We start from the raw sequence: 12,208 nt of genomic DNA, 5'->3' as shown, positions 1-12,208 counted from the left end.
TACTAGGACTTCGTTCTCAAACTCAAAAACCATATTCTATCTCGCTTGCTGGGTCTCAAATATGATGGCGATGAGCATCAGTTTTCTGATTCCGAGAGGAATGAGCTACATTTCATCAATAACCTGTCTCGAGTCCAGCAACCACGTCGGTTTCAAGTCAACTATACTACCTACGATGTCCGGCGTGACCAAGACTCCATGCGACCGGGACATAATTGCACTGTCATGACACTATCGAGGGAAGAGGGCGAGAATGCACACCCTTTCTGGTACGCGCAGGTATTATGTGCCTTTCGCATACAGGTGTTGCATACTGGATCGCAAGCTCAAAATCGTTCATCTCAAAGTGTAAAAGTTCTTTGGGTTCGATGGCTCGGGGTGGATCCTACTTATCACTGGGGCCTTAAAGAAGCTCGCCTACCTAAAGTTGGATTTGTCCCTGAGACTGATGACAATGCTTTTGGCTTCCTCGACCCGTCACTCGTTATCCGTGGTTGCCATCTCATTCCAGCGTTTTCAGAGGGGCGTTCAAATACTCTCCTCAGACATGGTCCTTCTCTCGCAAGGCTTCAGCATGAAACTGACGACTGGGAATTCTTTTATGTAAATATGTAAGGAGAAATGGCCCTCATCACACTACAGGTAACAGCCTACACTCACCTTGCTTTGCAGTTTTGCAGATCGAGATATGTTTGCGCGATTTGCTGGGATTGGTGTTGGACACGAGGTCCAGTACACCTCCTCAGCAATCAAGCAACATTCCAACAAATATTGGGATGACGCTTTCAGTTGCAGAGACGACTCATCCGACGAGGAAGATGCCATCAAAGATGGAGATGCCGAGGGAGACGTCATTGAGGAAATTAACATGGAGGAAGGCGATGTTGAGGAAGATGATGTTGAAGAAGATGACGACGAAAGTGATGTCAGCGAGGACAGTAACAGTAGTACCGAGGACATTGATGAGCCTGAGGAGTCAGACTCGGATGGGGAGGATGACAGTGATGATGACGACAACCTATACTATAGATTTTAATGCATGGGGAACGTTACATTACACAGGGCCACCATTTGCTCGGACTTTAAGTTGAAGGTACTAGCGGGCGCCGGGAATGAACATACTTAATTTGGACTTTGTGTTACAACTTACAAGGGTATTTCTTGGAATATAATACTTCGACGAGAAGGGTAGCTTTTCTCATTGGTGGAATTAGCGATCCACCCTTGTCAGACTATCCAATACTATCTCAACAGCAAGAACAATGATTCACGTTTGTAGTTTGAGTTTACTTGCAGATAGACTTTGTAGCGCTTGATAATAATAACAAAATTTGGTGCCTGTGTTACAAGGGTATTTCTTAGAGTATAATACTTCACCGAGAAGGAGAGATTTTCTCGTTAGTGTAATTAATGATCCACCCTTGTCAGACTATCCAATAAAATCTCAACAGCAGGCATGGTGATTCAGCTTTGTAGCTTAAGTAAGGCCATATCACGATATGAGGTTTTCAGTGGTGCTTTTGCCACACGCTTGCATGGATTTGAGTGCATACCAAGTCACTGATCGTTCATCGTGACCGTATCATAAACAATATGAACAACACCTCGTACCAGATTTTGCAGCAACTTCCATCCATCATGCGTTCTCCGTTCTTGCGATTGAACACAGAGCCCTTGCAACTTACACTCACTAGCACTGATGTATTTGATCATCATGACATTCATGGAAATTGAACAAGGCGCGTAATTGTACTTCTGATGTTGCAGAAAGGGCCTCGTGCACACTTGCCTTACGGCCTGCCACCTCATCTGCTTGGCTATCGAACAATGATAAACTTCTGAAAGTTGTGCACAATAGCATTAGCGAGCGGGCTGCTGCACGAAATCGTTCACCGATATTCATCTTAATATACTGTGGATCTTCTTCAGTATACTAGTAATCATTTCAGAGGTGCGATATCCTCCTGTATTGTGCGCAGCACAGCGACACGCAGCTCACGTACGGCTCGCTCGCAGAATGACTCGTGGCCTCTTCGTGTTCACGGGCAGTGACTATTCGAAGTGCTATAATACCTTGCCGATGCAAGGAGCTGAAATCTCGTCCACTCCTGTGCCGAATGTTAGGGTGTTGCCCATCCAATCCCTCTTCACACCATTTTTCCAGTTTATTTGAGGTATGATACAAGGTACCATCAGAACTCAGCAGCATGGTTCTTTACGTTTGACTGCAGGCATCATGTAAATGTTCATGTAACAAAAAACCAGGGAAAAACCTGGTTGTCTGCATTGGTGCGCGGTTTAAACTGTTTCAGACAACAATTGTTGAACTCTGTAGATGGAACATCGAACACCAGAGACGATGTACGTTGCGCATGCCTTTGCGATGATTGGTGATGTCAGGATATCCGTACCCAGACCAGTCATGTCTTCGAACTATACGACAATATCGTCAAGGATGATCAAAAACAGATAGCATACTACGCCAGTGGTGTGGGAACGTATGTCAGGCCTGAAGGTTTTGTGCTTGTGGGGCGGATTTTGAAGAAATTGGACCTGGCCATTGCTCAGTGGGTGCACTATATTCGACGCTTCACGGCTCGCGGTAACAGTGTTGAAGTAGTATCAGGCGAAACATATTGACAGCGTATGAATGGCTTTCAGATAGGTACCATGATGGTGATAAGATCTTTCTGTTTGGTATGTCTCCTGGATGTTGTATCAGGTACGCAGCTACACTAAAGATGAGGTCAGGATTTTCAAGGGGTGCATATCAAGTCCGTGCTTTGGCGGGAATGATCCACGAGGTACCTATCAATTTTAAGCAATCATCCTTGTTGCTCATCATTATCTTGATAGGTGGGGCTTATCACACCTGGAAACGAAGGGCAAATACCAAGGTAAGTGTATTCGACAATTGATCTTGAATGATCGGCTGATTTTCCCAGTGCCTTTCAGTATTACTGCTCTATCAATAGCGGGAAGTTCAAGGATATTAATAATGCGAAGGAGTTCAAAACGCGATTCTCCAGAAACGTAGCCATACATTTCATCGGTGTATGGTGAGGGTTGTACCTCAACGTGATCGTACCAGCATTCCTGACGAACATTCCAGGGACACCGTTTCATCTGTTGGTGTCAGGAAGACGCAGAATTTTCCATCCACTGATACATGCGATCACGTTTGCTACTTCCGCCAGGCACTTGCGCTAGATGAGCGCCGAGTGAGATTTCTACCTGAGTATGTCTACGGGGGTATGCGTTCAGACTGGCATAAATACCAAGTGCCGGCGCCACCTCCCACAGACGAAGGTCGTATCAAGGAGGTTTGGTTTGCGGGTAGCCATTCGGATGTGTACGTGTCCCCTGCATCGGATGGCACTCATTTAATAATTTGTTTTTAGCGGTGGTGCACGTTGGAAGAAGAATAGTTACCCCAATGACTTCCGGAACATCCCTCTACTGTGGATGCTTGAAGAAGCTCGCGAAGCGGGGCTTCTGCTCAATCCCCGCGAGGTAGCTTGCAAATATGAAAATGAATCGTTTTTGAAACCTGAAGTTACCGATCCTTCAAATCTTGCGTGGTGGCTGCTTGAGATATTGCCTATCACATACTTCAGTCAATTTCCCATGTAGAACCAGTGCCCCGGATGTGCCAAAACCCTGTAGAATCATGGCCAGCCAGTCCCCGGCCGGTCTATGTAGAATACATGCTGGCCGGCCTTGTATAGTAGTAGTCCACATGTATAATACACTACCATACTATTGTAAAAGCATGACCAGCCAGTAGATGTAAGACAACTGCCGGCTGTAGGTATACCAATATCAAGGCTTGCTGGTGTATTAGGATGCTGACTGTTTCACATCTATATTTGTAACTGGCCAGCCTTTCTTCTACATAGGCAGACGTGGGGTGGCCCAATATGTGGGATTAAGATTATACTGGCCAACCATATCTCTACCTCAGTAGAAACCAGGCTGGCCAGTATGTAGGTCTTAATCTAGCAAACCGGCCGCCCTGCATCTACCTATGTATGGGTAAGGCTAGCCAGTTTGTATGTTTTGAACTAGCATACCGGCCGTCCTGCATTTACTTATGTAGGAGCCAGGCTGGCCTGTTTGCAGGTATTAAACTAGCATACCGGCCGTCCTGCATTTACCTATGTAGGAGCCAGGCTGGCCTGTTTGCAGGTATTAAACTAGCATACCGGCCGTCCTGCATTTACCTATGTAGGAGCCAGGCTGGCCTGTTTGCAGGTATTAAACTAGCATACCGGCCGTCCTGCATTTACCTATGTAGGAGCCAGGCTGGCCTGTTTGCAGGTATTAAACTAGCATACCGGCCGTCCTGCATTTACTTATGTAGGAGCCAGGCTGGCCTGTTTGCAGGTATTAAACTAGCATACCGGCCGTCCTGCATTTACCTATGTAGGAGTCAGGCTGGCCAATATATATGTACATAGAGCGAGGAAAGCCAGTTTATACTCAAGTCATAACTTATCACCAGGCAGTGCGAGAGTCTAGACAAGCATATGTAATTACTGTACAAGATTGACTAGCAATGAAGACAATGGAGGATACAAGATCATATCTTCTGGGATCTCTTAGAGGGTTGCCTCACCCTACCTGATCTACGAACCACAGGCTCAGTCCTAGGCTTCTTGGACTTACTTGATGAAGCATGGTTAATTTTTCTCTTCCTTCCTTTCTGCACCACCTCTTCAACCTCCTGCTCCTGCTGTTCTTCTCCCCCAACTACATTCTCCTCTGACTCAACATCCTTCTCCTCAACCTCATGCCTTTCCTTCTCTACCACCATCCTCATCTCCTCATCCTCAACCTCGTCACTGAGTCCCTCTTTGTTCAGCCTCTCAATCTGACCAACAACTGAGAATAAGACTTCCCGGACAGCCTCATCCAGAGCGACCAAGAACTGTAGATCAATAGCAGAATGAGGTAGGTAGAAAGGGGTATTGGGATCAGCCTCGTCTTCCTCATACTCTATCACACGCTTAGACTCCCTATAGAGGAGCCCAATTCCTAGTATTACTGGCATTGCCGATGATGGCCCTGAGATTGGACAGGTCTGTAGCTTGTTTAAGCTGGCCATCAATGTCGCATATGAGGTGTGAATGTCCTCGGAAAGATAATTTTCGCTCCAAGACCAGTCAGCCCAGGTAGGCAAATCTTGGTGTCGCTCTGAAATTGGCTGTTGGACATATAAGCCATAAAATTGAAAACAGCACCAAGTGACACTAACATTCTGTTTGGCTAATATTGCCAGGTCCCTAGTGGCGTCCACAAGCTCCAAGTAGTTTTCATTCTTGCTAAGGGTTTCTAAAAATGTGTATCGGTCATTGATGGCAACATCATCTGGTGTTGTCTCATGAGCGGCCGGCTGTGTTGTACGTTCTGTGAAATGAGAGGCAAATGGAGCCGGCCGGCCTTGATCTTCTTCATCTAAGTCTAGGGTGCTCACTACTTTCGTCTTGGACTTCCCAGTGACCCGAATATCAGCATCCTTGGCCTTAATAAAGACAACTAGCTTCTGATTTGTAGCAGAACGTCGTTCCCAATGCATCCATAGACGATTTACCTCCTCTGTCTTCATATGAGAAGGGTCTTTGACCACAAATCCTGTGGGAACTGAACCAGGTTCCAAATAATTGGACGGGCTGGCAGTTATCACGCCCCAAGGTACAGGTCTAGAGCCACCTGTGCAGACTTCTACAAACCATTGAGTCAATCAAATGTCATGCACATATTGAAGATGTTAGATCTTACTGTATGAAGTATGAAAGATACTTCTAATCAATTCGTGTTGGCCCTTGAGGCCAATACCATCACGAAGAGGAAGTTTTGCATACCCCTCATCATCTACTATGATTTCAGGTAAGACAGGTCCATCCTCACAGTCTGAAGCCGCATGGTCTGAATCCTCTGAAGGGTCTATCAATTTAATAGTCAGTGAGCATGATATTTAAAATCAAATGAAACACGTACAAAATTCAGTCTTAGACCATTCTCCAAAGGATTCAAATCCATTTGCAGCCCACTCCTTGATACCACTCGAGCTCACAGAAAATTTTTTCTTGGCATTCTGAGGCGTAGTTTCGTGTCTATAGTAGTTTAGTTAGTCTTGAGATTTCCATGTTGATTTGATGACTTACAGACTGACGGACAATGTCTGACTAGCTTTTTTCTTATGACTAACAAGCATTACTATGCGACAACCCATGGTGCGCCGAATTTGCTCTGCAAAATCTTCCAGAGTTTTCTTGAGGTTATTCTTACGATATCTCAAGCCAAAGTGTTAGACTGGAATAACTGTAGATTTGAAGTAAAACTTACATTGCCTGAGTTTCTTCTGGCGCCCCCTCCTCATTCCATTTCTTCATGGCAAACTTGACCTCCTGCTGTTGTGAAGGTGTCATGTTGTTGAACCACTCCCTGGCATTCCCAGTGCGGTACTTGATTGAATACTCCAAGCCTTTACTCTGTTGTTGGGCCTTGTCATATGAGTCGATCTCCTGCTTAAATAATTTCTGTGCTACGTCCCACTCAGACAGGGGTTTCTTATAGAAAGATGGTTCTCTTGGGCGACTCGCTGCCTCACGTTCGTCTGCCTCTTCCTTGTCTTTGAGACTTTTGGCATAGTATTCTTTTATTGCCTGTAGGTAACATTTATGTATATCATCAGACAACTAAATACATGTACAGTATAAGAATTTTGTGACCTTTTTCAAGGAAGTAGGCAAGGCAATGGGTTCCTCTTGCTCGTCTTGAGCAGCTAGTATGGCCCTCCGAATCTTCCTCACCACAGGCTTTCCAACAGATGAGGAACCTGCAGCAAAAATGGCCTTAGAGTGAAGGTCGAGAATTGGCTTAAAGGCAATAGACCAGTCGGTAGACATCGTAATTGATTCAAGATAAAAATTGCAGGTAGGCTGGTACAGGCGGTAGGAGGGTGGCTAGCCGAAATTAATTTGAACACCCATGTTTATCAACAATAACGTGTGACTTTTCATAAGTCACACGTTATTGTTGATAAACATGGGTGTTCAAATTAATTTCGGCTAGCCACCCTCCTACCGCCTGTACCAGCCTACCTGCAATTTTTATCTTGAATCAATTATCAAATTGGATATATTGAGACGGTCAAATTCACATCAAGTAACAAGATTAAAGGCACATTATACTTCCATTGAGTGGAGTTAGACAGTGTAGATAATAGACAAATTCACATCAGGTAAAAAGATCCAAAACACGTTATACTTCCATTGAGCGGTGAGGGTATCTAATCAAGTAAGATGAAGAAAAATGAAACATGAAGGGATGTACGAAAAAGCTAAGACAAAATAATTGTATCCTAATCCTCATCCTCATCAGGGACACTAGGCATGGGCCTCAAGACAACTGAAATCCAGCAGGAGCCAGGTCTTTTGCCTGGCAAAAGGATCCTGGAATGAGGTGGTTGTGAGAATACATACTTTTTCCTACATTGGCCATTCTTGCATTCAAAGATGTAATCTTTGTGCATGTTGACAGAACACCAGGCGTTACTCCACCCACACTGTGGGCACTGGACCGGCAGGTACTGACCCCAGGGGCGAAGTTGGGAATGCGTCCAGGCGAACTTGGTAACGGCCAACGAACCTGAGTTGTCAGGCATCAGCAAGAACACGTCAGTGTGGCGCCCAAGTTTGTAGGACTGGCCCAACATGTCAGGGAAGACGATGTGAATGGGCAAACGCTCGATGATGACCAGCTCCGCGAATGCGAGCAAAAGGTGGGTGGCGAAACTCGGCTGAAAACGAACAGCATTAAAGCCAATAGTGGCTGTGATGCGATGACTGTTAGGGTTAGTTAGTATTTGCAAAGATAAGATCAAATGGACTTACTCTATGACCGCCTGTTGCAAGCCTGAAAAGGAAGTGACGTTGTTGATGAGCGCGCCACACGAAAACAGCCATAAGTATGATTCCGCGGCACCATGAATCAGGGGATGCCAAGGTGAAAGCAGAACATCGAGAACCTTTGGTGTCAAATGAGCAAATACAATGTTAGTCAAAAAAATGCCACTTACAGAGTGAACGCGTGCCGAAACGTATGACTTCTTGTTGCCCTCGTACCCAATAAATGGATCTCCATGCTCGTTGTCGGTGTGGTTAGTGATGGCGACGACGACACGAGCCCAGTTGGAGCTCATCAGCGACTGGATGATGGCAGTCGCCTGCAACCGGTACTCGTCGATCTTTGAGGCATTGCCGATGTCGAACACGATGGACCGAAATTCAAACCCTCCGCTGGGGAAGTATGGCTGAAGGAATTCGGAGGCCAGTTCGAAACAGCCGCCGGTGACGTCATGGTCGACGAGGACGAGATGGAGCATGAGCGTGGGTGCCGAAGACAGTTGGGAATGGAGTGAAACCTCCAACGTAGCACGAATTTGGAGGAATGAAGGAAGGAGCGGTTGCCCCTTCCTGTAAAAACCCTATAAAATGAAGTGAATGTTAGTTAGCATGAAATAAACGAAAAAACTTACAAAATAGGGCGACTGAGATGCGCGCCCGTGTCGTTCCATGCCAACATGGCAAGATATGCAGACGAACGTGACGTCATCGGCCTGCACCGCGTGTGCACTGGCAGGCGGGATGTTCATGCAGTTTGAACACATCACCCGCGGACAGGTGCTGCAGAGGAAGAGGCAATCTTCCCCTACAGAACCGTCTCTGCAGATGAGACAAAACTGCAAATAAAGACGCGTGTTAGTGCAAATAGTAGGTAACTAATCACTTACCTCGTTGTGTTCAGACGGCTCTCTCACATTCAGCTCACCCGGCGCAGTGACCGCTCCAGTAGATGCCGGCAACGACAAGGCAATTCGTGGCGCGGTGCCACCGGTGGACTTCTTGCAGGTTTGTTTAGACTTCACCATGGTGAAGAGAGACTATTATAGATATATTCAAATTAGTAGATGACACGGCAAATAGCACTTACAGTTATGTAGTTCAAACAGATGCAAAGAGAGGAGAGCGCCGGCTGAATGTACTTAGAAAGAAATGAACAAGTTTGAACGTTGGTTGATTGTGACAAACAGATCCAAATAGTCACGTGATTATCAACAATAAACTCAACAGCGTCATAATATTGGCTAATCCACAATTCAACGCGTCGCGTGTCAAAAATCCACTCAACACGTGCCGGCGCGCCGGCACGTGTTGAATTTGTGGATTTTTGACACGCGACGCGTTGAATTGTGGATTAGCCAATATTATGACGCTGTTGAGTTCATTGTTGATAATCACGTGACTATTTACAAACAATAACAAACTGACACGTGAATATGAACAACAACAATCAGTTCTCACGGTTCAATCTCTTCTTTCGTCTTACCTTCATCATTCTCCTTCATCCTTTATTTCTGCCAGTGCCGTTACTTCAGGGCGACTTCCGGTGTACTCCTTTGGGTTCTTGCAGACTGCAGCTGCAAGAATTCAAAGGTACTACCCTACAGTCGCCCTTCAAACATAGTAAGTTCAACTTTGGTGGTGCGCCTACTTACTAACTGTTTTCATTTACATATACTCTCTTTCCCTTGAGGTTTCTCAAGGTAAGTACTTAATTGCTCACACCCGCTTGCTAATGTCTGTTGTACTTAGGATTTTGGAGACTTTGGATGGCGCAGTGACAGCCACTCCTCCCTTTGAGCGCCCTCCTGGCAGTTCCCTAACGTAAGTCCTTCTTTTCCCGCGTCTGCTTGCTAACATTTGTTCTATTTAGGATTATACTTACGAATTTCGGGACTTTGGATGGCAGTTAGAGCCACTCCTCTTTTTGAGCGCCCTCCAGTTCCCAACGTAAGTCCTTCTTTTCCCGCGTCCGCTTGCTAACGTTTGTTCTATTTAGGATTATACTTACGAATTTCGGGACTTTGGATGACAGTTAGAGCCACTCCTCCCTTTGAGCGCCCTCCAGTTCCCAACGTAAGTCCTTCTTTTCCCGCGTCCGCTTGCTAACGTTTGTTCTATTTAGGATTATACTTACGAATTTCGGGACTTTGGATGGCAGTTAGAGCCACTCCTCCCTTTGAGCGCCCTCCAGTTCCCAACGTAAGTCCTTCCTCTCTCATGTCCGTTTGCTAACGTTTGTTCTATTTAGTATTATACTTACGAATTTCAGGACTTTGGATGGCGCAGTTAGAGCCACTCCTCCCTTTGAGCGCCTTCCAGTTCCTTAAACGTAAGTCCTTCTTCTCTCGCGTCCGTTTGCTAATGTCTGTTCTATTTAGTATTCTGCTTATTGGAACTGGGGGTTGCGCAGTGCATGCCACTTGTCAGTGGCTCCTGCTTATAGGAACTGGGGGTTGCGCAGTGCATGCCACTTGTCAGTGGCTCCTGCTTCTTGAAATTGGCGGTAGCGCAGTGCATGCCACTTGTTAGTGGCTCCTGCTTATTGGGACTGGGGCTCAGCGCAGTGCATGCCACTTGTCAGTGGCTCCTGCTTCTTGGAATTGGCGGTATCGCAGTGCATGCCACTTGTTAGTGGCTCCTGCTTATTGGGACTGGGGCTCAGCGCAGTGCATGCCACTTGTCAGTGGCTCCTGCTTCTTGGAATTGGCGGTATCGCAGTGCATGCCACTTGTCAGTGGCTCCTGCTCCGACTTTTTAATAGCCTGCTCCAACTTTTTAATGGTGGTAAGCGCTCAATTCCTGATGACCTTAACTGATCTGTTTTGTTCTCTAGACTGCTGAACCTGCCGGTACTTTTGTGTGGCAAGTGCTCTCTAGTTAAGTGTTAATCTTGTCTTAAATTTCGGTCTAACGTTTCTACAGGACAAATTTGTATTGTATTATATATATATTTGCTACATACATTTTCACCTGGAGTGTTGAGGCTTTGGTGAGGAGGGCCCCCTCATTGAAGTCTCGCCTCCCCTTTTGTATTTGTTACTTTATTTGTTTGCTTACTTGTAGTAAAATTTATTGTCACTCGTACTTTGTATTTGAAAATGTATGTTGATGGATGCACTTTATTTGCTGCCGGCTGAAAAGGTCACGTGACCGTGTGTATATTAGCAAAGAGCCTTATTAAGAAAGCAAGCGCAAAAGCACAGTAGTGTATAATAATCAAACGCTGCACAGACCAAAGCAACTATTATCTACTACATGTCTTAGATAGATAATGTGTTATGTAGATCTCAATTCTGCCTTGATGCGGCTCACCATTGACATGCTGAAGGACGCTATCATTGATTATTGTCTGCCAGTCAAAATATACTATTGGCATAGGCAGATGGTGGCAGAACACTAGGACAAGTAGCCATGACGCCATATGATACAAACTTCCCTTCCCGGTCAGAAGGTTGATTCTTCTTTGAAATTGCCTTCTGACCACAGAGGGGAGTCATCATATGGCGTCATTGTCACCATCTGCCTGGGCTGCTAGCATATTTTGGACTGACGGACATTCTCAATACCCTACAGGCCGCTTAGAGGCTAGCCCGCCCTCAAAACTGTTCGTGTTAAGAGTTCTGCCTCAGAGGTAATACTTAGTTAGCTACACCTATACTGTAGGGTATTGAGAATGTTTTCTTCGGTTAACAAAGAAAACATTTTCAATACCCTACAGTATAGGTGTAGCTAACTAAGTATTACCTCTGAGGCAAAACTCTTAACACAAACAGTTTTGAGGGCGGGCTAGCCAGTATATGCCTCAGAGGTATCTCCAAACTGTTCGTGTTAAGAGTTCTGCCTCAGAGGTAATACTTCGTTAGCTACACCTATACTGTAGGGTATTGAAAATGTTTTCTTTGTTAACCGAAGAAAACATTCTCAATACCCTGCAGTATAGGTGTAGCCAACTTACCTCTGAGGCAGAACTCTTAACACGAACAGTTTTGAGGGCGGGCTAGCCTCTAAGTGGCCTGCAGGGTTTCTCAATACCCTGCAGTATAGGTGTAGCTAACTTACCTCTGAGGCATATACTGTAGGGTATTGAAGATGTTTTCTTTGTTAACCGAAGAAAACATTCTCAATACCCTACAGGCCACTTAGAGGCTAGCCCGCCCTCAAAACTGTTCGTGTTAAGAGTTCTGCCTCAGAGGTAAGTTGGCTACACCTATACTGCAGGGTATTGAGAATGTTTTCTTCGGTTAACAAAGAAAACATTTTCAATACCCTACAGTATAGGTGTAGCTAACGAAGTATTA

At 45.5% G+C, this 12,208-nt stretch overlaps 4 protein-coding genes across 4 annotated transcripts; 2 read left to right on the top strand and 2 right to left on the bottom strand.

Moving 5' to 3' along the window:
• Positions 1-2,017: 2,017 nt before the first annotated feature.
• On the top strand, positions 2,018-3,633 carry HD556DRAFT_1313593 (uncharacterized protein; the record flags this gene model as incomplete). Its single annotated transcript, XM_041300813.1, has 10 exons — positions 2,018-2,125; positions 2,232-2,289; positions 2,336-2,361; positions 2,401-2,602; positions 2,662-2,697; positions 2,731-2,804; positions 2,857-2,897; positions 2,946-3,059; positions 3,113-3,352; positions 3,402-3,633. 10 exons carry the CDS (start codon positions 2,018-2,020, stop codon positions 3,631-3,633), a joined length of 1,131 nt encoding a protein of 376 aa, XP_041153700.1.
• Positions 3,634-4,582: 949 nt separating this feature from the next.
• HD556DRAFT_1449853 (uncharacterized protein) lies at positions 4,583-6,911 on the bottom strand (the record flags this gene model as incomplete). Its single annotated transcript, XM_041307661.1, has 7 exons — positions 4,583-5,206; positions 5,258-5,724; positions 5,782-5,946; positions 6,001-6,116; positions 6,168-6,296; positions 6,349-6,668; positions 6,735-6,911. 7 exons carry the CDS (start codon positions 6,909-6,911, stop codon positions 4,583-4,585), a joined length of 1,998 nt encoding a protein of 665 aa, XP_041153699.1.
• A 645-nt stretch (positions 6,912-7,556) lies between these two features.
• On the bottom strand, positions 7,557-8,935 carry HD556DRAFT_1313591 (uncharacterized protein; the record flags this gene model as incomplete). The annotated part of the gene is made up of 6 exons (XM_041300812.1): positions 7,557-7,633; positions 7,654-7,850; positions 7,899-8,032; positions 8,084-8,491; positions 8,543-8,746; positions 8,798-8,935. 6 exons carry the CDS (start codon positions 8,933-8,935, stop codon positions 7,557-7,559), a joined length of 1,158 nt encoding a protein of 385 aa, XP_041153698.1.
• Positions 8,936-9,343: 408 nt separating this feature from the next.
• HD556DRAFT_1313590 (uncharacterized protein) lies at positions 9,344-10,791 on the top strand (the record flags this gene model as incomplete). Its single annotated transcript, XM_041300811.1, has 10 exons — positions 9,344-9,530; positions 9,601-9,610; positions 9,660-9,731; positions 9,781-9,815; positions 9,907-9,983; positions 10,033-10,109; positions 10,289-10,332; positions 10,440-10,640; positions 10,672-10,694; positions 10,744-10,791. The coding sequence occupies 10 exons, from the start codon at positions 9,344-9,346 to the stop codon at positions 10,789-10,791; spliced, it is 774 nt and encodes a 257-aa protein (XP_041153697.1).
• Between the last annotated feature and the right edge of the window lie 1,417 nt (positions 10,792-12,208).

The sequence above is a fragment of the Suillus plorans genome, assembly GCF_016647745.1.
Source record: "Suillus plorans strain S12 chromosome Unknown HD556scaffold_95, whole genome shotgun sequence".
Taxonomy (NCBI): domain Eukaryota; kingdom Fungi; phylum Basidiomycota; class Agaricomycetes; order Boletales; family Suillaceae; genus Suillus; species Suillus plorans.
This window is presented reverse-complemented; position numbering and strand designations above follow the sequence as displayed.